The 26,249-nt window shown below is 40.4% G+C and overlaps 1 protein-coding gene across 1 annotated transcript; it reads right to left on the bottom strand.

The window, feature by feature from the left end:
- Positions 1-26,249, bottom strand: OPN3 (opsin 3). The gene is made up of 4 exons (XM_069800643.1): positions 25,802-26,249; positions 7,860-8,179; positions 6,485-6,736; positions 1-3,503 (listed from the first exon to the last, which is right to left on the bottom strand). The coding sequence occupies exons 1-4, from the start codon at positions 26,175-26,177 to the stop codon at positions 3,240-3,242; spliced, it is 1,212 nt and encodes a 403-aa protein (XP_069656744.1). The 5' UTR covers positions 26,178-26,249; the 3' UTR covers positions 1-3,239.

Genomic DNA, 26,249 nt, shown 5'->3' with positions numbered 1-26,249 from the left:
GCCCTTCACACTTTCTCTTCCTTTTTCTTAGGCTGCATTTCTGTTATTTTACAAACAGCTAATGGTCCAAATGGTAATGCTAATCATCTTCCTCTTCCATTCCCTGCAATGGGAGAGAAAGGTCCCGCATAAGTCTCCGCATCTCTGCTGTAATAAACTAGCCAGTTGCAACATCCCCAGAATAGACCAAAGACAGACTTGAAATCTTAAAAAAAAAAATCCAAAACAAAAACGAAACAAAAAAACAACCCCCCAAACCAAACAAATCTGTAAATAACCTGGTGATACTCAAAGACTGACTGTTAGAATACTTAAATTCTGTAGCAGGGTGTGAATTTTGGATCAGTGCTGCAGTTACCCACAGAAAACAGTTAAGCTTAAAAGATGAGCAAATAGGACTGCCACATGCTAACTTCACACAGCCACACTTACAAAGCTAGTGACACTTTACAGACTATAAGAACAAGTTACCTCAAGCAGTTCACAAAATTTATCATTTTAGGCCACCAATTTACACAATGTATCCAAGATAAATTTACAGCCATTTTCAGTGTTTAGTTTTCATATATTGTTACATAATTGTTCGGGTGCTATGTATTGTAGTGGTAAATATGTTGCACAACAGTTATTAAAAACTTATATACTGTTACTGGTAATTATTCACATTTTACCTTCATAAATCTGAACAGTAGATAGTTTCTCTTTACAGAGCCTATACTTGTTATTTACAAAGGTCAATTGGAATCCTGAAATGCTATTGTTTTCTCAGGGCCTAATACTACCCTTCAAGCTGTATCCAACAAGTGATGATACCAAACCATCTCCCTCTCAGTGGGGAAAAAAAACATTTCACCAAGAGCACATTGATATAAAGTTCATTTAATCACTCACTGAAGGCTCAACATACAAAAAACACTAAAATGCCAAACATTTTGTTAAAAGGATGGCATCATTACATGGAATGCTAATATACATCTTTCTCCCTTTGTAAATATAAATGTGCATAGATGTAGTGATCACTGGCTGAAAACGTAGTTCTTGACAGTGCAATGAACACGCTTTAGTAAGGGCAGATCTTTGACATGGTAAGACAACTTATCTATGCTTTTGTAGCAAAACAAAAAATAACAAATATGAAAGAAACAAAGACAAGTATTTATCATCTGTTTTCTCTCAGATTATATGATTTAATCTAGAAACCAGAGTGGACTCTGGATGCACTTTTAAACATGACACAGAGCCAGTTTACCAGTGCTAAAGCTCTAGAGGGGTGCACATGTAAGGAATTTGCCTCTTCAAAAGCATGGGCACAAGCACAAAGTCAGTCACTTGTTCCGAGTTGGTCACTCCCTACTCCCAGGAATTAGCTGAAAGCTTCTACAATTAGACCCTGATTTTTTCTATTTATTTCTGAAGTTTTATTCTTGACTGCAGGACCAATGGCTACAGTGCCAACAGTTATCCAGCATGTTTCCTTCATACCTCTCAGAAGATTTGTCCCCAGAGGAAACAAATAGTTTCCTAATTGCTTTTTTTACAACTTTTGCAGAGATGGAAAAGCTGCATGTTGCAGATCCACACTGCTCATTTAGCAGACTGAGGCAGAGAAATTACACTGGTGCAACAGATGTGGTAGAGAGCCAGCTGCCATAATTCAAAATTAGTTCTCTAACTTGCTCACCCAAAGCTGACAGGAAGCCATGTCTGGGGAAGAATCCTGTCACCACTTTGTACCAGCAAAACTTACAAAGATGAAGGGAAAAAAACCCCAAACTCTGTTCTGTTTACTGAGCTCCAAGACAGACAATCATTACTCACACTGCAACTTATGCAAAAATTACCTTGCTCTTTTCTAACTATTACTTTCACCAGAGTGCCAGAGCAGGCTCAGGATTAATAAGGATGATGTTCCTGGTCCATGTACAGAATAAATGGATGCAAGATAAAGATGCATAAAGCACACATCCTAACAAAAAAAAAATTCCAGTTCTCCCTTTTCACTGACCTTTTTTCATTGGTGCTTTGATTTGCATGATATTCTTCACTATGTAGCTTAGGGGTCCCACCAGGTAGCACCAAGAGAATGGCTTGCTGAATACACGGGGACAGCTTTATGGGGGCTTCTGGTTTAACCATAACCCCAGTCATTAACATCACTTTTCCCACCTCCCACCCTGCAAAGCACCAATTCAGACCAACTAAACTGCAGCCAGCTTCAAACATTCCTCCTTCTTCCGTGATTACTCTGTGCGCTGGGAATGCTGACAGTTCAGGGATCACAGAATAACTGAAGCTGGAAGGAACCTCAGGAAATCTCTAATCTGACTTGTCACACTGCTTGGCTGCCCTTGGGGTGCAAAAGCTTTTCCTTATATCCCATCCAAATCTCTCGTTTCAGATCATGCTTGTTGTCTGTGATACCTCCATTATGAATCACCCTGAAGAACCTGGCTCCATCTTGTTGAAAACCTCCCCATCTCTACTGGAAGGCTGCTATTAGGTTCCCCTGAAGATGCTTCAGCTCCAAGCTGGTCACGCGCAGCTCCCCCAGCCTCTCCTCACAGGCCAAGTACTACCACCCCTGACAATCTTGGGGGGCTCCACTGAACTCACCCCAGTTTACAGATGCCTTCCTTGTACTGGGGTCCCAAAAACGGGATGCAGTATCTAGATGTGGTCTAATGAGGGATGAGTCGAGGGCATAATCACTTCAGACTACTGGCTCTGATCCTGTCAGTAGAGCCTGGGATGCTGGTGCCCTTCCTTGCTGCCAGGGCACACTGCAGGCTCATTCCCTGCTCACTGAACAACAGGGCTGCACATCCTTTTCCACAGAGCTGCATCCCAGGCAGCCAGGGCCCAGCCTGCCGTGCTGCAGCATTGTTTTCCTCCCCAAGAGCAGGACTTTGCACTTGCCCTTGCTGAACTTTGTAACATTTCTGTCAGTGCATTCCTCCAGCCTGACCAAGTTCTCCTAAACAGCAATCCTACAACATGCTTTAAGAAAATTCAGAGTAAAGACATCCACTAGCAATTTTGGCACAGATGCAGAGATTTCAGTACTGTGACCAAAACTGAACTGCCTGCAGAGCTTCAGATGCAGAATCCCTTCAGTATTTCACAGCTTAAGAATGTGGTTTCCTTTGGCAGCCCACGTACAGTGCCACTGAAACCGGTCTCCAACCTAAACCATCTACTGGCTGAGGTCCATCATGTTCTCACATCTCTCTAGCTCATCCCTATATTGGCTTTACTTGGATGACATTTACTTTTGTCCCATTGTGTTTACTGTTCTCATCTTTTTGCTGAGTGTCATCACTGGTGATAATAAAAATGATAGAGGAAGAGCTGAAAGTCACTTTCTTCTTTGGCCTGTCCCCTGCTTTCTGAGACACAACTATTGGTCGTATTGGTTTGTCATTCCCTGTTGCCGGTGTCTCTTTCACGGTCCTCTGGAATTTCATCAGGCGAAAGCACAGGAGTTGCAAAAGGCATCGTCGAAACTGCAAGAGAGAATAAATAGAATGAAGTTAAAATTTCTTAAGCGCTCACTATCATGTACGATCCAGTGAAGACAGCAGTATAGTAAATGACCAAAAATAACAGATTTCTGCATATCTCAACCTTGTTCCAGGTTAGTTTCAGTGCTGCAACAAACATGGTGGCTTTTTAGTGGGGACTTTTTTTCTCTACACCAAAGAGCTGACTAGGATCACCTAGCCAGTAGAGGTCACTGAAATGCAATTTAATATTTTGCCAGCAGGAAGATTTGCAGTCAACAATCTGCAAAGAACAAGAGGACTAGGCTCCAAAGTGTGCTATAGGTATTGTTCCCGTATTCGAAAATCACATTTGATCTAGCAGAGGAAGAATATCCTCAGGAACACTTCACAGGAGAATGGAGAGGGAAGGAACAAGGGGAGGAATGGGATACAGAGTGATATTTTCTTCTTTTTAAGTAACTCCGGGGTCTGGAATTTTAACAAAAGCATTGAAGGTGACAGATGTAAAATGAAATCTCAATAGTTGGTAATACAGAACTAAAATATTCCCATTGAATATGGAAGGAACAGAAGTCTATCAGCTAACTAGAAGCCACTTATGATACAGGAAGTCTGTTCTGCCTTGTGACTAAATAATGCAAGGTATTCAGTGAAAGCTCACATCAGTATATAGAATGATAATTCCAGTAGTAGCACTGTTTTAAATGCTCCAATTATGGTCTCCCCCTCACAAAGTAAAGCATTCAGGTATGGGGGTTAAAGGACACAGTCATTCAGTAGTTCCATGTATGCACACAGCTGAAGCTCAAATATGATCCTTTGGGGAAATTATCTGGTTTTACAAAAAATAAGTGGGCAGCTTCCTCTTCTTTTAATAACCCACAACAAGTCATGCCTGGAATGTATGAAGAGGACTTAAAAACCAAAAAACCCCACAACAACAAACAGGGTCAGGGGGAAACAACCCACCTTTTCTCTGAAAAAGGAGTAGAACATATTTCTCAACAGCTTTCCATTTAGCTGTGTTAAGGATTATTCTTTATTATCCCGCCTGGCAGGATAATAAAACTTTGTTTTTCCAGCTATTATGCAAGAAGCTCTCTGACATGCCAGTTTGGAACAAGGTTTTGTTATAGGAAATTAATCTGACACAGGGGAGGCAATAGGTCCTGTTGGGAAGGGGACCTAGAAAGTTACAAGATGATAGCGAAAGATAGTCTGGTGCAAGAGAATGATCGGGCCTTCAAGATTTCAGAGAATGTGGTACCTCTGAGTAGCACGGAAGTGAGAAATCACAAGCATGCCAGAACAGGACAGAGGAAGGATATTATAGAAGAACTGGATTTAGGACTCCTTCTGACAGCAAAATAATCTAGATGATATGCAAAAATATTATCATTTTTGTTTTAATCTGGAATTAGAGGTGAGTGAGAAATAATTCACAATGCATCTCCAATAAGCGTGTTCAGCTGATTTGTTCCTATCCCGGCTGTGACTTTGCTGGCATTGTGCCTGGTACCAGTTTGATTTGCTTCTGGGTTTCAGAACCTGAATACAAAATCTTTTTCAGATAAGCTACTCTGCCTGACATCTAGGTACAGTCAGCGCCACTGTATTAAAAACAAACAAACAAAAACACTCTGTTGAAAAATACTCTTTTTGAACATGATTGTTGTTAGGTCCCCATATCCAGGCCAGCTCTGGTATCGTGCAGCTGTGTAACCTTGGACCAGCCTGCTGTGAAACGAGCTGTGAGGGAAGAGCTGCAAGATGCCACGTTGGGGCCTCCTGTCTTCGTTCAGGAACAGCATTTAACTTCACCCTTGCCCTTGGTCCTGGCCTGAGCTGCAGTGCCTGCCTGATTGGACCCACTGACTTGTCTGCTGGCTGGCCCGGGCTGCTGCATGGCAATTGCAAACCAGTGTAGGAAATCACAGAAAATTCCATCTCTATAATGAGCTAAAAGGTAATGAAAACCCAGGGAAATCCTTCTGGCAATCATTCATGGGGTTTTTTTACTCTGTCGAGTGTTTCTGTTAAACTCCAGATATCTTTAACTGTACATAATCTTGGTTTCAGGAGTTTACAATAGGCATGTTACACTTCCAGCTAGCGTTCTGGGTTATAGTGAAGCTATTTTAATGTCTAAATAAATGCACCACACTGCTTAACTGCATTCAGTGGTTATCTTCACAGTACTGATGATTTACAGAAAAAATGTATAGTTTTCCAGTTTCCATGTATTTGGCATGCCACTGATAACTCCAAATACTTCCATTCTCTCTCCACTCTGTGAAGTGCTGAAATAAGCTAGTTACCACCACTAAATCAGCAGACTACTTTTCATAATGAAGATTACAAAAGCAGACAAAAATAAAAGCTTGTTTCACATAGATAAGTATGTCTTCTTAACAGTATATAATTTGTCTCCAAAGAACATTTCACTGTCATCCACATGAGATTCTGGCTCTGAATACAATGAAGCTCTGAGAAATGTTACTGGTCTAATGTTTGAAATACTACACTGAGTTGTTCAATCCTTGTGTTGCCATAACAGAAGAGTCAGAGGTAAGTTTTTTCTTCCTAAAATACAGACATCGGATATTCTGAATTTTCTCTGATGGAGTTCTGTTGTGGTAAGGGAGTGATTCAGGGGAGGCTTTCTAGTTGTAACCCATTTCATGGATAAACTGTCAAAAGCAGACACTTAAGTTTTGACACTCCTTCCCCTCCCTTTCATGTGAGTGCTCGTGTGTAAATTCAGACATTTAAAAATCCAATTTTTGATAAGGTAGCACTTTAAGCGCCATCAGGGATTTTAATTCTACTAGATCTTTACCATTTATCCTAGCTGTTCAAATTAAAAAAAAAAAAAAAAAAAAAAATCTAAGCTTTACAGATTAAAGTAAATCAGATCTAAACTCCACAACTGTGGTATTGGCTACTAATTATTCAAGTAAGAAAATCTGTAATTTACCTACCTTTCTACTCATGAAGATATAGATGACTGGATTATAAGCAGTGCTTGACTTGGCAAAGAAAGATGGGATGATAGCTACAGTTGGAGTTACAAGGTTGCTATAGCCATATGTTACCAGGAGGGAGACCACTGCATAGGGCATCCAACAAATAAGGAATGTGGAAATCATCAAGAAACACATTTTAGCCACCTTCTTTTCATATTTTAGAAGTTTGATCACTTGCACAGTCTGGAAATCTTCCACACAACGAAGCTATAAAAGAAGAAGATAAAATGTAAAGTAAAATAGCTCTGTATTTTACTTGAAACTGAATAGTTCTACGTTTATTTATAAATAACTAATTCACCAATTTAGTTTTAGGCACAGACACTATACACCTTATCTTGTGAGCCACAATTCTTCTGGAAGTTTACATCATGCTTCCCAGACTTTTATTGCGTATATTAAGTGTAAAAACATAACCTGAGGAAAAATAGAATAGCAAATCTACTGGAAAGCAACAAATCCAGTGATAGAACAAAAGATGCTGCGCTTTTAATTTCTTGAAAACTAACTTGCCCTCATCCACTGACATAAGCAAGTTCAGATAAAGGACCACTAAATGTAAACTGACTAATTAAACAATACTGTAGATTTGTGTCATCAGCAATCTTTAGAGAGAAGAAAATTTCATAAAAAGATTTCTCTGTACTGCTCCGCCACTTAGTTTATTACCCTAAAATCATGAAATCTCTATTTAAAGCAGAATACTAGGCAGCAGGTTCTCAGTGCTATATGAGTGAGTCATAAAATGAGATAAAGATGTGACATGTACATGAGCATTCTCCATAACAGTTATCAGTTGTGCCAATACTGTTGGCCACAAAGTTGAATGGGTCCGGACTAATTACCCACAGAATATGAAACATTAACACTTCCTGACACTAAAGATCTGGACTGAATTAAAATGGGTTGCCTTAACACGGAAAACTGTTTTAAGAGGGCTTAATCTCCACTTGGAGGAAGAGTTTTACAGGGTTATCATCTCAAGAGTGGCAAGGAGGAGAGAGAGTTCTTTAATCAGGAGAGCTGCAGAGTTCTCTTTTTTTTTCCCCTTTTTCACAGGAGGATCTTATGTGGATTAGGGAACGTGAGCAGTTCCCTAACCTGCCTCCCAGTAAAACTATACAACAAATACCTTAGTAGCTCTAGGTTGGTTCTCCTCCAACCCTACATCCTTTCTAGTGGTGCCTGACATGGATAAACATTATACATTCAAAAGTTTGAATAGGAAGTAAGAGTGTAAATTTAGGCTCCGATCCAAGTTTAATATACAGCAGCAACGTTATTCACTGAAAATATTACATTGAGAGAAGTCTTACCTGAACTTACTTACCATTCTTACTGCATATAGAATATGGCCATAGCAATAGGCCATGATCCCAACAGGTGCTACTAGACAGCCAAGGAAAAAAAGGAGCACAAAGGAGGTATCATTGGGGTCTTTTGACTTCCAGTCCACTGAGCAACCTAATCCATGAATTTCCAGTGTGTATCTGTTCCAGCCCAAAAGAGGTGCTCCAGTCCAGGCTAATGAGTATAGCCAGATGTATGTGATAGCCCGCCAAGACCAAGAGAAGTCAATCACTTTTGCATGGACTACTCGAATGTAGCGTTCATAGGCAAGAACAGTGAGAGTCATAATTGAAACAATTCCTGTAAGAAAAATAAAGAAAATCAATTAAATCATTTCACAAACATTGCGAATTGGACTGAAGTGCTCTTGATAAATGTTTCCTTTGCTAGCAGGTTAACTCAAAATTAGCTAGCTCATATTATGAATCTAACACCAATAAGCTTTTTGTGTGACAACTCATTACTCACTAACTTAAACAGTATCACTAACTTCAGAACTACTCAGAGTATGGTGCTGGCATGTGACCCATGATGTATAATGGTCAAGTAGGACAAGAAAAAAAGAGACCAAGCTAATACTTCTTCCTAAATGTTACTTCATGAAGAAATCATGCTCCAAGTTTTGGGGGTTTTTTCCTGGCAATTTTTGTGGGGTTTTTTGTTGTTGTTGGGTTGTTTGGGGGTTTTGGGGGGGGTGGGGGGTGGTTTGTGTAGTTTTTTGTTGTTGTTATTTGGGGTTTTTTGTTGGTTTGGTTTGGGGTGGGGGGTTGGTTTGGTTTTTTTAAGAAAAAGGTGCCATATAAAAATGAGATAATCAGCAATAACAAAGTCTGTTAGAAACCTAGGGAATTCAAAGTTGAGACTGAAGTCAAAGAAAGCCTTCAACAACTGAAAGCATATATATGCACTTTAGCGTCAGCAAAATGACTAGGAAAATTCCAGCTTAGTTCAAGATTTCCTGGAAGTCTTTGCATTCCAAAGAACAACCAGGAAAACAAAGCGTTACATTGCTGAAGGAGAAGACACTGGGTTGTTTTGAGTGTCCTTTCCTATCTTGCTGCTATCATAAAAATATCACAGTCTTCGTTTCAATTATTTGTGCACTGTCTTCCTTTTCTGTCCACCTCAACCCCACTACACACTTATTATTGTGTTATGACAGAAATCACAGATTATTTTCAGTTCTCAGCATTACCCTATACAGACACTTTTATAATTTAATGAATTCAAGGCAATTCTGTCTTGATTAGGATATAAGGATTTCTGTTTCAATGATCTGTGAAATTTGATGATCAAAAACCAAATTGCCCATCAGGCACGCTTCAGTGTCCTGAATTCTGTTACGATTCAGTCATCAAGCTCATATACACAACCTCTTAAGCAACAAAAGGGTGTATTTCACAGCACTCTGTGGTTATACAAATATGTGTCTAAATTTGTGTACGTTTTATGTAATGTGAAGCACAAGTATTTTGTCATGCATACACACAGCATTTCATTTTTTCAAGTACATTCATATCTGTCATAACATGCATTTATATAGTTGTGAAGAGGTTAAACACGCAGATTTCACTGCCAAAGAGAGAAAAAACATTATATCCAACAGAAGCCTTCAAAGGATATCACAGATATCTGATCTCACTTTGAGAAAAGGATAAGCATTTAAGGAAGACAAATTAACAATAGCACACTCAAGCACCAGCAACATGGATTTTAGGAAGGCAACTAAGAATAACAAAATCTAGAGCAACACATAGCCTCTGTGTCAAGGCATTCAACAGCAAAACCAGCATATTATTAACTGAGTACCTCACAGTAGGATGCTTTAAGATCTTTAAGAAAGTTATTTTATCCTACAAGTATTAGAGGATCCCTTTTTACAGGTGATGAGTTTAGAAAGCTTTCTTGATCAACAAGAAGGATTTCCCACTCTAAAGGAAAATGTGCCACATTGTTGTCATGGCTTTCTTCAAAATGAAACAATGAATTTTTTAAAATTGTTTTTAGCATGTACGTTTTTTGCCAGCGTTATCTTTAAACCTTCATCACAAAGAGATGTAGATATTGCTGGGCATGCAGAAGGCAAGGCATAGTACTTTCATAGTTAGTTTTACATAGATTTGTGGGTTTTTTTCCTTGTATAAGTCCTTGCTATAGAATTTTATTTCATGGTTTGAAAGAGAAATTGGACTAGCAAACATGGACTAGGGGGTTTCCAAAAGACTTAAGGTTTGATTGGTTGATGGTTGTTTTTTGGTTTTTGGTTTTTTTTTAAATGAAGTTAATAGGAAGTCCTTCATGCCCTTTTTCAGGACCTAACATGCTGAGAATACATTGAACAATGTGGACTAAGCAAGACCTTTGCAGGAATTAGAAAATAATTGCAGAATTATACAGGTACTATTCTACACTTACACTAGTGCAGGTAAATGCTTTATACAATCAAATGCAGTCTACTTCCTGAACAGAAGGTAAGGCAAGAAGTTCACCTCCCACTTCTCTGTGCCCAAAGATTAGGAATTACAAAATTTTACCCACAGGTTATTAAAATCATCAGACATGCTTATGGAGGATAATTCACTTCACTCAACTGTAGGCTCAGTTTGCTTACATAGTGCACTGAGGCTTTGCAATCAGTAGAGAGAAAGAACAGCTCTTCAGGGTGGTGAGTCAGAATTCCTAAGTTAACCTCCTGCTCTTTACAACTTTCCTTCTCCCTACAATGGTATTCAATGGCTAATGTCCCTGTGCACTCTTAATATTTCCCTATCGATTTTTATATTGAGTACTGAATTCTGGCCATGACAAAGTAATCAAAAGCACATACACTTGGTTGAAAGTATAGTTGTTCAGAAGCAATAATTTACTGACTCCTTGACATTCTCATGGAAGTCACTGGAAGCTCAATATCTCTAAAAATTGGTACTTACACATAGATCTTTGAACAGTTTTAGATCAAGCCCCCTTCAGTCTGAAACCAGTGCTCTTTAAAGGGATACTTGAGTTTTCTACCTGAACCATAAAAGGGACCTTGACCTTGGTCAGCCCATTGGGCAGTATGTACTGAAATGCAAATCCCTGTTCTCTTGGTATTCAAGAAGTGTCTGGTAGCATGCAGGCATGAGGCAAGAAATGCAGGTCACAGCATATTACAGTAAATTCCAATTTGATGCAGGAGCTCTACTGTAACAAGGTCAGAGCTGTAAGAGTAGAGGTTGAAGTAGTTAACCATAAAAATAGAAACTGGAAACAAAATGCCTTTGCAGGATAAGACAAAATATAAGAAATTTTGTCAAAAAAAGCGCCTCTTATCTGCTGTGAAGCAATGGCTGCCTGTTTATTTGTGGTAGATGGCATGCAGAAATACCTGTAAGAACAGGAATACCGAGATCTGTCCTAAGGAGATGAGTTTTAAAATGTGTATTAGAAAGATGAAGTCCATAACTAGGGGAAAAAAAATGCATTAATTCTGGTAGAGGGTGCTGTAGATAATGCTGTTTAAGAATCACTTTGGTTTTGTCATTTTTGTTACTTCTACAGTGGACTACATGACAGAGGAATTCATAAGAAAACAAAATTTCAGTGTGTTCAATGGGTAGAAGCTATCTTGAGAGCGTGCATCACACCTAAACAAACATGGTTTTAAATGGGCAGATAAGTACCTTTTAACTCTCAGGTGAGGGATTACCAATAAACTACTTTTACTGAATGAGTGGAATTGAACTACAGGCAGCATTTCTCAGCATTCAGACATTGCTGAGTGGAACAGAAATAGCTAGAGGAACAACTTCTGAGTAGCATCACCAGCATTTCAGAAACTAATTAGTGTCACAGGAATCTCTAAGATTGCACTGCTTTTTTTTGTCCTCCCCTCCTTTAACGTTACAAAAAAAGTATGAAAAAAAGGTGTATGAAATACTACTATACTCCCACAGAATGCAAATAACTTTGTTAAAGTTGCAAATTTGATTGTCTATCTTTTTAATATAGAAATTCTAAAGTAACTCTCATGACTTAAGTTAAACACCCATTACTCCATAAGAATCTAGTAGTTGGTCTTTTTTAGAACTGTTTCCATATACTTGACATTAATCCCAGGCCTTGGGAACAAAAATCCAGGTTGATGCACACACAGACCCACTGTCTGTGAAGAAAGAGGTGGTATGTGAACTATTACAAGAGCTTGACCCCTATGAATCAATATGCTCTAACGTTATCCACCCAAGGGTGTAATGAGAGGTGGCTAACATCGTTGCAAGGCCACTCTCTATAATCGTTGAAGAGTTGTGGAGATTGGGGGATGTCCCAGAAGACTGGAAGAAGGCTAATGTCACCCCCATCTACAAGAAGGGCTTAAAGGATGGGAAATTATAGGCCCATCAGTCTTACTTCAGTCCCTGAGAATGTTGTGGAACGAATCCTCCTGGGGGCTATCACAAGTCAAATGAAGCACATAATTGGGAAAAGGCAGCACAGATGCACCAAGGGCAAATTGTGCCTGACAACCCTGATTGCCTTCTACAACAAAGTAACCTGCTCAGTTGATGTGGGGCAAGCAGTGGACATTGTCTACCTGGATTTCTCCCACAACTTTTGATATGGTTTCCCACAGCCTCCTCCTTGAGAAACTAATGCTTTACAGTCTAGACAAGTGGTCTGTGTGGTGGGTGGGGAACTGGCTGATGGGACACACCCAGAGGGTGGTGGTAAATGGCTCCTTTTCAAACTGGCAACCTGTCACAAGTGGGGTCCTCCAGGGATTGATAGTGGGCCCAACACTGTTTAATATCTTCTTAAGTGATCTGGATGATGGGATCAAGTGTACCCTGATGAAGTTTGCCAATGATACCAAACCAAGTGGGGGAGTGGACACTTCAGAAAGGAGAGCCGTCCTGCAGGAAGACCTGGATGGACTGGAAGAGTGGGCTAACAAGAACCTTATGAAGTTCAACAAGGACAAGTGTCAGGTCTTACACCTGGGAAAACATAATCCAGGAGTGCAGCACAGGCTTGAATCTACCCAGCTGGGGAGCAGCTCTGTGGAAAAGGACCTGGGGGTCCTGGTGGACAACAAGCTAAATATGAGCAAACAGTGTGCTGCTGTGGCAAAGCAAGCCAAGAGGATGCTGGGTTGCATCAATAAGGGCATCACCAGCAGAGATAAAGAAGTCATTATCCCACTCTACTCAGCTCTTGTCAGGCCACACCTGGAACACTGTGTTCAGTTTCGGTCCCTGCTATGCAAAAAAAAGATGTGGACAGGCTGGAGAGGGTCCAGAGAGAAGGGCCACAAAGATGATCAAAGGACTCGTAAGCCTGGCATATGAGGAAAGGCTGAGAGAACTGGGTTTGTTCAGCCTTGAGAAAAGAAGGCTTAGGGGAGACCATATCACCACATTCCAGTATTTAAAGGGTGGCTACAAAGAAGATGTAGACTCCCTTTTTACAAGGAATCACATGGAAAAGACAAGGGGTAATGGGTACAAGTTACTCCTGGGGAGATTCCAATTGGACACAAGCAGAGAGTTTTTCACAATGAGAACAATCAGCCATCGGAATAATCTCACCAGGGAAGTGGCGGATTCCCCAACATTGGACACTTAAGATTCAGCTAGACAGGGTGCTGGGCCATCTTGTCTAGACTGTGGTTTTGCCAAGAAAAGTTGGACCAGATGATACCTGAGGTCCCTTCCAATCTGGTAGTCTATGATTCTATGAATATCTTCATTAGTATATTGTATGATTTGATGCCTTTTTTCAAAAAGAAATAAAGCTTGCAAAAATCTGTACAAGATAAAACTTATCTTGATTTTACTGTATAAAGTCTGTGCAATTTGAAGGTTAAGCCTGTGATTTCAAGGTTTCAAATGTTATTACCACAAGTTGTTTAAGCCCTCAAAATACAAGCAGCTGCACAACTCTCAGTTATACTACAGACTGGGGAGCTCTTGCTTTTGATAGAAATAATGACTGTAATTCTTGGCAACATTTTTCCAGCTTGTAAAAGTTTCAACTATTTCTTTTTATACTTTAGAATTAGGAATAAAAAAATTCTCAACTGGTAGAATCTTTAAAACTGTCAAAATTACTTAGGAGTTTATGTTCCACTAAACGTCAGTGGAACCCAAGGTCCAGTTTTGCACTGGGGGGTGGTGGAGGTCCTTGGTTTTTAATAGGACTTCAGTACAGGCAAGGGCAAGACTAGAATAGAAAACAATTTTAATTTCCCCCACCCCCATTATGCATCTTTTCCATTCTGCATCAATATGCAACCAAAGCACATTTGATACTTCTAACAAAAACTTTGAGAAAGAAGCAGCACAGATCAGCTCGTGTAACTAGAATAGCCTCATGGATACACTGTTAAAGTATGAACTGACTTTCATATCTGCAAGTGATCTGCAGCAGTGACTGGAAACCTTATATGTTATTTGAGTCTCCCAACTATTGGGAATTTCAGCTGTTCTGTGTGCACACTTCGTGGCAACAAATTCCATTACGAAGCTGCAAAGCCATAAAAGCAGAAAATGCCCAAGGGTCTCGTACAACTCTAAGTAGCGAGAGCTGGAATATGCCTGCCACCTCCACAGATAATGATATGAACTAGTAACACTCACAGTAGCAAAAATCTTGAAAAAGTCTGTTCAAACTCAACATGCCACAGTCAGTGTGTAACATGCATTTTGACAGTCTGCAGGGTTTTTTTCTGTATGCTAATAGCACTGTCAAGTTCCAACCAGGTTTCTACACAAGACAAAAAAAATTAATGAGTTATTTACATCTTATTTGGGTAGTTACCTGTACCTCTGCTGCACTGATCCCAAGGATAGAAAATTTATTCTCAAATGAAGAAATTATAATTAAATGAGAAGTGCAGAAGGGAGAATTTATACATTTTGGTAGGTGAAATTAATTCAATTACAGATTAGCTCCGATGTCAAGGGATGGTTTCAAGCAGCATTTGTGACATATTGAACATCCTAGAGAGTACTGCTAGAATTTTACAGCTCTTTGTTATGATTAACAAATGGAAGAGTTGCATTTCCTTTTGAGATTATTTTAAGTTAGTTGCTTTTTTCTCCATGGTAATGTAGGATTCTGTTAAATCTGCTCTATTAACCTATTAATGCCAAGAACAAGATAGCCAACAAATATGACAAATAAAGATGCAGCTACAGAATAATTGTTCAACCTACATATAAAGTCATAGCTTTCATGAAGTAAACCAGAGCTTTTCACAAGACCTATCTAGATGCACAGTTCAAAGGGTTCAGTAAGAAGTCATTCATTTTGAAGTCACTCACAAATGGATTTAAGTGCTCATTTCTTAAAGGGCCTGCTTCTAATAAATTCCTGCCCCAGCAGACTTATTTGCAGAGGTCTAGAAGTCAAATCTTTAATCAGACTTTCCATCTTTAAAGAAAATAGTTTTTGAATCAATAACTATCAAATAAGCTTGCAATGTACATGCTTATCAGTTTGCCCTTGAAGCTAAAGCTGTTATATCAAAATAATTTCCATAAAAGCTAATCCTCTAGATTGATGTGTTTTGTTCTGCAAGATAACTAGCAGAAGTGTAAAAGTGGTTTCAGATACACAGTTAAAACTTGAAACAAATAGATGAAAATTCACCTTTGTGTCATAGCTGCATTAGATATAGTGCATATTAGCTTGTTGCCCAGATTTTTCCCAGCAAATGTCAATGAAGCTATAGAGAAGGCTGAGTGAAGTTCATTATGGTCCACTGCAAAGAGTTCACGAGTGAATCCTGGAGTCTTCAAGCAAAAGCCATATTAAACATTAATGGAGCCTCTGTACATAAGGCCTTCATTCATTATTCACTTTGAATTTTAACCCAAAGCTTTCAGAATTATTTCATTCTAAAGATCTCCCTTTTCTATACTAGGCTCCACTTCAATATCTTTCAATCATCTTTCCACTGTTAGTGATTTCTTTTTTTAAAACATTGTTTCATCATAAAGTTTATCTTGCATCCGAACAGGTCACTCTTTATGGCCAGCTCACAGTTCTGTATCTTTGCCCAATATTAACACTAAATGCTTATGTCAGGAAGGATGGAGGTAATGGTTAGATAATCACAATTAAGGGGCTTAAATGCAGGATTGTGTACAAAGCAATACAAAAGCACTGGTCATTTGCGGTTTGGCTGAACCTGTTAAGTCATCTCAATAAGACATACATCTGAAATACAATGCATGTGGTGGATCTGATGGGATATCTATGCTGGGCATTAAAGATTCTCTGCTTTTTCTGTGGTCATTAAGCCTTCTTGTCATAACCTATATTTAAAAACAATTAGGGGTAACATACAACTGTAGCCACCTTGATTTTCAAACACGATGCAAGCCTCTATAAAGACCATAATTTAGTTTGGATGATATTCATATTTAAATTAGAGGAAAAAGTGGTCTTACTTGCTATACCCTTCTTTTGTCTATTCACTGAACTTCTAGGCAAATTTGAGCAGTAGCAGTATGGTATTAATTTACCTACTTCCAGTCATAGTTGCATATTCAGATCAAAAATTACAAAAAAACTTGAAAGTTTGGTTCTACTGTAAAAAATAATAAATTCCCAATGCTGACCCAAGTTAGCTAATTCAGGTTAGAACAGAAGTAAAAACATTTTAATTTGCATTAGCAATTGGAATTCCACACTATAGATAAGTGTTGAAAACAACTTACAAAAATGAAAAATATAACCTTCCTGTTACAAATTTCATGGAGAAAAATACAGATTTATTCCCCCCCCCCGGTATGGCTTAATTCTTAACATTGATTTCTTCATGTTGACTGTAGCTGTGATGTTGAGCTTCAAAACAATCCCAGAACTTTAACAATAAAGAACAGGTGTAAGTGTTCTCTAACTACTCATATGCTAAATAAAGCACAGAGGCTGGTAAGCATATACCTGGCAACACTGTGGTAACTATCCCTGGTATTTCATACTGTGAAATTAAGTAATTTATGAGACTCCACATCCTGTGAGGTTGAGGCTCTCTGAGGCAGGGGAGGAAGGGGAAGGTGGTGGTTGTGTGTTGTCCTCAATGCTATCTCATAACAAATAGTTGCATGAGTCTGGTATTTAGCTTTATGCTGGCTAAGTCAGCAGACTTCAGGGTCTCTTTCATATGTGACACTCTAGTATGAATCATCTCTTTGCAAGGCTAGGTCCTGGATATTTCACATAAGCTGATGGAATATCCTTCAGGTATATAACATGTCTGGCCTGATGCCACAATTCCCCCACAGTGCTGAGCTGGCAGTTTCTGAGTGGAGCCATACCCTTGTGCAGCAGTAGGAGCCAACTCCCAAAATTTTTAGCTGATAGAGCAGGAATAAGAAAAAGGAACCCTATACACAGTGTTACCTAGAGCAGACACACACACAAAAAAATCTCATATAAGTAGAATATTTGTCACCCTCTCAAAGATTCTCTTAAGTCTGTTTTCAGAGCCATCCCTGTCAATCTCCCCACTTGCACACATAAGCCTGTCTTGTCCTCTATATTCCTCCATCTTCAGTATCTCTTTTTAAATCCCGCTGCCTATAAACACATTATTTCATATCACACATTTTGGTGGGAAAGGATGGGAATACATGGCAGTAGCAAGTACAACTACTGGGTTTCTTCTTTGCATGCTCAGAAATCAAATTGAAAGGCAAATCTATGACCATAAAGAATCTCAAGTCACAACTACCATTAAAGAAGTGAGAATACAGTCCATTCATCCATGGATAACAAAACCTGAAGCATCTAATACATATGCCAGTTGAGATATCTGTCACTGCTCCTACATGCCATTTTCTGGTGCCAGTCCTTTCAATAAATTGGCCTATTAGCACCCCTGTGAAGCAACCATGAATCTTTTGTTTCAAGCCACTATAAATTAAAGAGGACCCCATCTTCCATTTACTCTCTCCCCTCCTCCCTGTTCCCCCGCAGTACATTGATTTTGGGTCAGTTTTGGTTGGCTGGTAAACGGCAGGTAACAATGCCCATTCTAACTACAGAATGTACGGTGTTACTTAAGTCGAATCTTAGCAGAGACTTGCCAAGAGCGCACAGATGCAAGGCTTCTTGTGCTGTCCCCACAGAAATGCAGTGCTTTGCATAATGCCATACACTTTGGTGGCAGTTCTCACCAGGAAGAACCTTGCCTTTTTTAGCCCACTACATACTCACATCATGCGTGTTCTTGTGCTGCTTCCAGCTACCTCATATATGATTTATGCATGTGGATGGCTCCATTTTCCATGTACGATTCAGTTTTTGTGGCCTAGAGCAGAGTAAAGCACTGAATTCTACACACCACACCACCCCCCCAAGCAGCTTTTCTGGAAATTATTTAGATTTCATTCCAAGCAAGTTGCATATTTTAATATGATTAAATATGTGCTGATTAAAAAAAAAAATCTGTTACAGAAAGCCATTATGGTTATTGTTTGGATACTAGCCCCTGAAACAAGAACCTGTACTTTTCTTCAAGCAAGGGAGAGGCAAATATGGGAATTCATTACTTTACTAAGAGTCAAAAATATGCATTTCAAAACAATTTTTAGTTTTTACCTGAAACAAATTTTGTTATGCTTAAAGCTTCTTGAGATACTCAGGATCTATGTATTTTGATTCAAGACTAAGGCCCAAGATTCTGAGGGGTGATTTACTCTACTAGCAAATCAGTCTTCCTACCTCTTTCTGAAAGACTTGACTGCTCAGTGTTTACTGATAATCCTTGTTTGATCTATAGATTTTTCATCTCAGAGGATACTCCTATCTGTAACTACTGATTATAAACATAAACACTCTTTGTGCTTAGGAACTACAGATGCTAGTTTGAGCTTGATTTAAGCCTGGGCAATTACCCTAGCATGAATGACATCATTCCTATTTAAGCTGCCTAGGTCAGATGTAGCAAAAGAAAAGTGTCTTCTTGTTTAAGCCATTAGCATGCAATTTCTATGTTGCAACTCTTCCTCCAGTAGCCAGCCATTCAGAGTCAGGGAGTAATGATAAACTATTTCTGGTTGTTTGGATTTTTTGAAAGAAAATTCTCAGTTTTGCCATTTTTTATTGTTTTCCTACTGAAATACTGCATTTGGTGTAGATTTGATTATGTCTAATATGTGATAATTATTTCTTCTGTACTCTGGGTTTTCCAGGAGTCATATTAGTCTGGATACATCATTAAATACTTCAAGCCACACAGTGTAGGTCATCAAGGAGAAGAGGGCGAAACACATCTGAGCAGCAGTGCATTGTCCCATTAGATGTGTGTATTCTGACTTTATAATCCTTAATTAGAACAAAAACACTGCAACGGCTTAAGAACAGAAGTGTTAGTTTCAACTAGTTCTAACAACCACAATTGCTTCTGCCCTCCCCATGCAACATGCAACTTACTTGCATGGTTCACCATATTGCTCCCCCCAAAACATGGTTTGTAATTTGGACAGAGGCGGGGTATCAGGTATGTATGTATTCCTGAAGAGTGAGCATCTCTACAGAGCAACTACAGCATAATGTAGCAAATGAGATTCAACCTTGAGACAGACCACAACTTCTGTCAAAGGACATATTTTCTATATCAATTAATCTTTGACCTACATCCAAGTGCTGACTTACTATTTTGCATACCTAATCAGAGGGGAAAGCCACTCTTCTGCAATCCCTCCTCACCCCCTTCACGTTTGAAAAACTAGACAGCAATTTAGTAAAAGCAATTTCTTGTCCATGGCAAGACAAGGTACTATTGCACTCTGTAGTTTTGTATTGCAAAATACATAAGCAGTCTATTTGAATTCAGCAATTAAGTGTTACAATACGTTTTAGGCAACAGCTATGTATCACTTCTAATTTTTCAACAAATTTTAGCATCCACAGTCAAATCTAAGTAGATGAAAATCATTTCTCCTAAACACAATAGACTTCAAGTATATTTTATATACACCTCTCCTATAAAGCTACAGTGGAATTAATCACCTATTCCACATTCAATCCTGCAAGTGATTAATTCACTTCAGAAAAACCTGCTAAAGCTGAAAGCACGCTGATTGAGTCTCCAGCTGTCTATAACCCAAGATCCTAAAACTGCCTGCTGAGTAACCACAGAAAATGCTTTTAGTGAGATTAAATCAGCACATATAACATACATTGGTAATGCAAGAGGGTGGCACAGAGCATCATTCTTTCAGTGTGCAGAGAAGAGCCTTAGATGAAGTAGCTAACAATTATATACAGATAAATGTTTTTGCTTTGTTTTAACATAGGCTGTAACCAAAGCCAGGTTTACAGGACAGTCTGGCAATTAATCCTTATTTCAGTATCATGTGTGTGTGAGAAGGGGGAGGGGGGGAAATCAGCTTGCCTTAAAGTAAATAAATAAAATAACCTTAGCTGTACACTCTGCAGCATTTCACAGAAAAGTACAGTCTGTAAAACCATTTACAAATCTTCCCATCCTCCAGTTCACGTTACTGAAAGAGAGTATACACCTGGATTTCAACATTTACTTCGTAGCTCATCAAGATCTAGCTGCTGTATACCAATGGTGACTTGTCCAGAAGGGTCATAATACTTCCAATTAATTTGGAATTGCAAGCTGCCAGTGTTTATTTACCCTTATGAGAACAACTTACCGTTAGGAAAGACAGAGGTCTCTAATCACACTTCAGTAACACTAGCCTTTCAATCACAATTAAGCTTTAATAATATAAAGCCTACCCAGAGCACACCTTTACTATGCAATCTTCTGTCAAGAGACTGCCTCAGATACATGATTTTGGTTCCTGTTCCTCAAGACAATTCATCAACCAGTTTTTCCACTCCTTTCTTCCCTTGCTCAACTAAACACATAGAAAGCATCAGAAGAACGCTACTCACAGATGGTTTAGTTCCCATTTCTTGTAGCTGAAGTGATTTATGCTTGAGGTACATATGTATGTTCCACATGATCAGACTAGCTTACTTCTGAACTCTCAGGGCCTACTGCTATGTACAGAAGGCATTAAAGCAGACATCCACTGCCTGTGGATGGGCAGGATACAAACTTCTCTTGTGCACATCAAGTTCTGCAACCGTCACTATAATTTTAAAAAATCTTGTTTGTCTGTTTGTGAAAAGCCCTGAGCCTGTATTCCACAATTAAACAAATTCTTGCTTCAGGTAAGAGGGTATCCATGTCTGTTAACAAAGACATTTGGGTATGTTTAGCTGCCAGGTGTCTTCTTTAGCAATTACACCCAAAAACCTATGCTTCAGTGACAGACAGCAAACCTCCCAGATACGAGTTGTATTACTTGATCAGATAAAGAGATTACACAGATCTCTACTACTTGCAGCTTGGTTGACTACAGACAGGGAAAGTGTTACAAGCTTTTACATAGAGAGGGTGGCAGACTCAGCAAGACCAGGATAGAGTTGATTGCACACCTCCGTGGAAAGGTGACCCTCATAGTTTAAAAACATCACTTAATTGAAGTAGCTACCATATTCCATCAGGATACATCACCTGTTAAAACATAAATACTAGAACTGAATATAACTAAGTTACATAGGGATTACTAAGTCAGACAACCATGTCATCAAAGCTTAGACTAAGACTTGTCAGTTAGTCATCTGATCTATGTCGTTTTCACCACACTAGTATATGGAGTGCTAAGAATGACTTCGTAACAGCAAAGAGAAGCTCTTTTCATGGCCTCTGTTGTGAAGACGTATGTACCTAAACTGTATCTTGACTTCAGAATCTAATGAATAAAAGAAAACTGGGATTGTTACTTGTGTGACAAGGACAGATTTTCGGTAGTCAAAATGACCAGTTTTGCACTACAGCAAGCAGATCTCTGCACATTCTAAAGGCTCAGTGAAAAGCTTTCAAGTCCCAGAAAAAATAGCCAGCAGTAGCATGAACAGCAAGTTCTGAGCTGTCAGAGCTGCAACACAAGAAGCAGATATTACTACATAGACTTGCCCAGCGATAAAGTTACAATAATGCAGAAGTAGACTATTGCAAGGAACACAAAAAATAGCCATTCATTCCTAGACAATCTGTAGTTCTGTCGCCACCTTCAACTAAAAAGTTCCAGAACATGAACATTTGCTTACAGTGTCAAAGTTCTGGATCTCACATGCCTCCAAACTGCTAGACTGGCTGATAAAATGAGAAGCACTTTTACCATGGAAATTTTCAGATTCTCCCATCCAAAATTCCTAGAAGTGTAGAGAGGGCCCTCCTTCTTGTTGGGGGCAGGCAGGGTGGGGGAAGCTGTCGTCATTACATAACAAAGACTTCAGAAAACGTAGATGCTACCAGTTTATTTTAAGCACACATTCCACCTATGTATTTAATCATATTGACAGTCTCAAGTAGAACACAGAAATACCTTGATCTTGGCTTTCAAAACAGTATCAGCAAAAACATTGTAACAACACATGTGACCATTTAAAATAAAGCTGCATGATCACAGTTTTCACAGCGAGTCCTGATTAAATAAACTACAGTAATTGGAAAGAATCTGATTTTTAAAACTTGCTGAGAATTAACTCTGAATTTAAAGTGAAAACCATATTTTTTTTCAAAAAGCAGCTTTAATCCTGTGTCCCAAACTTGTTTACTGTCAGGGGAACCTCTCATTTATAGGTCAACAGATGTAGAAGACAGCTTACACCAAGTATTGGGGCTTAGGGGCTGTTCTTCCAAGAAAAAGAGTTACATAAGGATTCTCTTCTTTGAACTTAAGATTGAACAGCCTTTGGACCTGAAGGGCTGGTACAAAAAGCTTACATAACAATGTCCAAGTTCATACTCAAGAATGTAATTGCATAGCTGTAAATAAACAGGTTTTGGTCATCTAATGTAAAATGAGCTGGACTGGGTCCAATCCCAGCACATACCCACTGCAGTAAAGTAACCTCACAGTATTTGTTATTATTTAATAGACTCCATATCCATGGTATCAGAACTACCACCATTTTATTCTAGAATAGTCTTTATTAGGTCACTCTGGTTTACTGAGCAATTGAAAACTGCAAAGCTGAAACTACTCTGCTTAGTTAATGAGAACTTCATTTTTAAAAGCTGCCAATTTTCTATGTCTTCTGATCAATGAATGTACTTTTTATTCCCAAAAGTTCCTGGGGGGAGAGAGTGGGGGAGTATCACGCTTTAAGCAGTGCTTGTACGCATATTACCTAGCAGACTTCCATTACATTACCTTCCCCACCACCCCAAGATAACAGCTGACTTGGGCTTCTATATATAAAGACAAGTGTATTTAGAAATATAATATCTGGGTACTCTGAATGAAATCTTCAATCAGTATCTTCACCACCACCACCAGGAAAAAAAACAAAACCAAAACCCTTTCAAATTGCTGCTCTCTTCATAGACATATTACAAAATGAAAATAGAAGCTGTGGTGGCAATAGTCCAGATGGCAAACACAGTGTGATGCTACCTGCAGGGCATCATTTTTTCCCCCTCCCCTCAGTATTGACATGCCCCTGATACCATACTCAGTGAGGTGGGGAACCACTTATCTTGACAAACAGAAAAAACCCAATCTTTCTATTTCCAGCTGAGAATATGAAAACAATACAAAATATACAAAAATGTACAAGAGGAAAGCTTAAGATTAGACATAATTTTATTAGGTTAGCATCAAATTATAATAGCCAAGTTAAATATCTTTTATTACTTTACATGGCAGCTGAACAAAGTAAATTCAGGCATCAGATATTCCTGAACATTAAGTTGTGCATTTACTCTCCACTTCCATATGACAAACTACATACAAACACACACTTTTCCAATACATCATAAAAAAAATTCTTCCTACTGAAACACACTATGGAAGAGGAAAATAATGTGACCAAGCACAGGAAGATGTAATTTTGCAAACCGGTGGTGCTAGCTTGACTACTCTGTAGATAAGGCCCATGAATTTGCCTACATTTCTTTGGGAACAAATTTATTAAATAAAGGGATACAGGAAAGCATCAACACTGAATAGGTTTATAGTGCCAAATTAATACTCCAAAATAAACAGAAATTAAAAAAATCACATGTGATCAAGCAATTTACTTACCAATTTGTACCTCATTGTTTCTACTTGTTCTATCTTTGGAAGATGGTAAGAGATTATTACAGTCTGTTTTTTAACATTACCCCTACTGTGCATTTTGATTTTTGACCCTACGCCTTCGTCAAAAATAGTAAGTATAATATAAGGGATAAAGATAGGAACAGAACTATACTTCACTTCTCCTATGTAAGCTTAACATTCAGCTGCCTGGCAGAATCCGGTTGGCAGATGCTGGAGTTTCTCAAGTATTTGAGCTAGCTGTGTGATATAGACAGCCTTATGTTAGCTAGGTTCTCCAGCACTTTTTCTAATAACACTAACAAACAAATGTCTGACAGCTGTGCACCACAGAAATCATCCAATACCAAACTTTGCACAAATGACTAGCTACATCCTGCATCCACCACAGCTTCCAAGACATAAGATTTTTGCTGCGCTATGCAGCAGCAGTCAAATCAATCATGAGCAACCATGCACCTTCATCCCAGCAGCCCAGCAAAGGTGGACTACAGGGCCACGTGAAACTAAGATTATGCAGGAAAGCTACAAAGCTTGCTAAAGACTTCAATTTGCCTTATTAGAGCCAATTTTCAGTGCATACATGTTGCATGGGTGCACTGTGATCCACTCTAATTTATACACCTCTTCCAGAACAAAGGATCTGACAGAAGCTTTAGATTTGTCACTGATCAGCCAAGCACTTACTTTCACTGTTAGAAACACAATCCTGATCTTTTGCAGCATCCTTTATCAGTAAGGACAGAGCCATATTAACAGACTGCACGTACATAGCTGGACTGCAACCTATTCTTCTGCAGGCTTCTGTAAAGGGTACGTACGAATGTCAGGAAAGAAAACGGTAAACAGCTTACAGTTTTTGAAAATGGAAGCAGGAGAAGTACTCCTCCTGCAGTGCTAAAAATCCCATCTCACAGGAACGGGTGGTTTTCCAAACACCAACTGTGAGACTGTTATGACTGAAAGATAGTACTTGAATTTCAGATACGGATAAAGAAATTCAAGGCGTTGCCACACGCTGGGCAGCTTCACAGACAGACGCGTCCGGACCCCGGGGCGGCTGCAGCCCTGGGGGTCAGGGGAGCACTGCCCCAGGACACGGCCGGGTTCCCGCCGCTGCCACCGAGGCGGGACACCGCCGACCCTACAGAGGCGTACGTGCTCCTTACCCACAGATCGCAGCGCTTCCTCACTTAAAATACAATCCTTTACGCCCACGAAGCCTGCACAACGCTCGGTCAACTCCGAGACCCCTTTCCACAACGCTGCCGTCTTTTCCCCCTTGTTTCCCGCCACAGCGGCGGGAGGCCGAGAAACTGATTCCCGACGAATTTACTGTTTGCTCCGGACCATTCTCCTCAGCGCTGCCGGCTTTCTTACCAACACTCTGCCGTGCGGCGCCGCCGGGACGGGGACCCCCAACCCCGGCCCCCCGCGAGCCTCCACAGCGGCGGCTCCTCACCCGCCGCCCGCCGGCCCCCGGCAGGGAGAACGCCGCCTCCCGCCCCGCGCCCCGCCGGGGAGGAAGGGCGGGCGGGCGGGCGCCAGCTGAAGCGGGACGAAGGGCTGCTCGGGGGGAGAAACTCCCGGGACCGAGCTGTGAGGGACGCGGCGGTGGCTTGAGGGAGGGAGGGAGGCGACGGTTGAGGCGGGGGTACGTGACGGCTGGGGACAGGTGGGGAGGGGGGACGTGAGGCGGGGCCCCCGGGGAGAGCGGGCAAGGGGAGCGAGGGCAGCCCAGAGGAGGGACCCGGCGGGACAGGGAGGGACAGGAGGCGACGGTGGCGCCGTCACCCACCGAAGAGGCTGTTGCTGAAGCCGTCCCAGACGCAGCCGGCGGCGTCCCACACCCAGCGGCTCCTCAGGCAGGACATGAAGGTAAGGCTCACGCCGAAGACGGACACCAGCAGGTCGCTGAGGCTGATGTTGACGAGGAAGAGGTTGGTAGGCGTGCGGAGCCGCTTGAACTTGTAGTAGAGCACCAGCACCAGCAAGTTGTTGCACGAGCCCAGCACGCCGATGGTGGCGACGAGCAGCGCCAGCAGCTCGTAGGTGCCGGCGCTGAAGAGGGGCCGCTCGCCCGGCACCTCCTGCTCCGCCGCCGCGGGCTCCGGGCGGCTCGTCACGCCCGTGGTGTTCCCGGAGTGCATGGCTCGCGGCTCAGCGCCGCTCATAGCCCAGCCGGAGCGGGACTAAGCCTCCCCGTCCCCTCCTCGCCCCATCGCAGACCGCTAATGAGGGCAGGA

This window comes from Haliaeetus albicilla, chromosome 13 (assembly GCF_947461875.1).
Source record: "Haliaeetus albicilla chromosome 13, bHalAlb1.1, whole genome shotgun sequence".
Lineage (NCBI taxonomy): Eukaryota > Metazoa > Chordata > Aves > Accipitriformes > Accipitridae > Haliaeetus > Haliaeetus albicilla.
The sequence above is the reverse complement of the archived record's forward strand: the minus strand, read 5'-3'. Positions and strand labels throughout refer to the sequence as shown.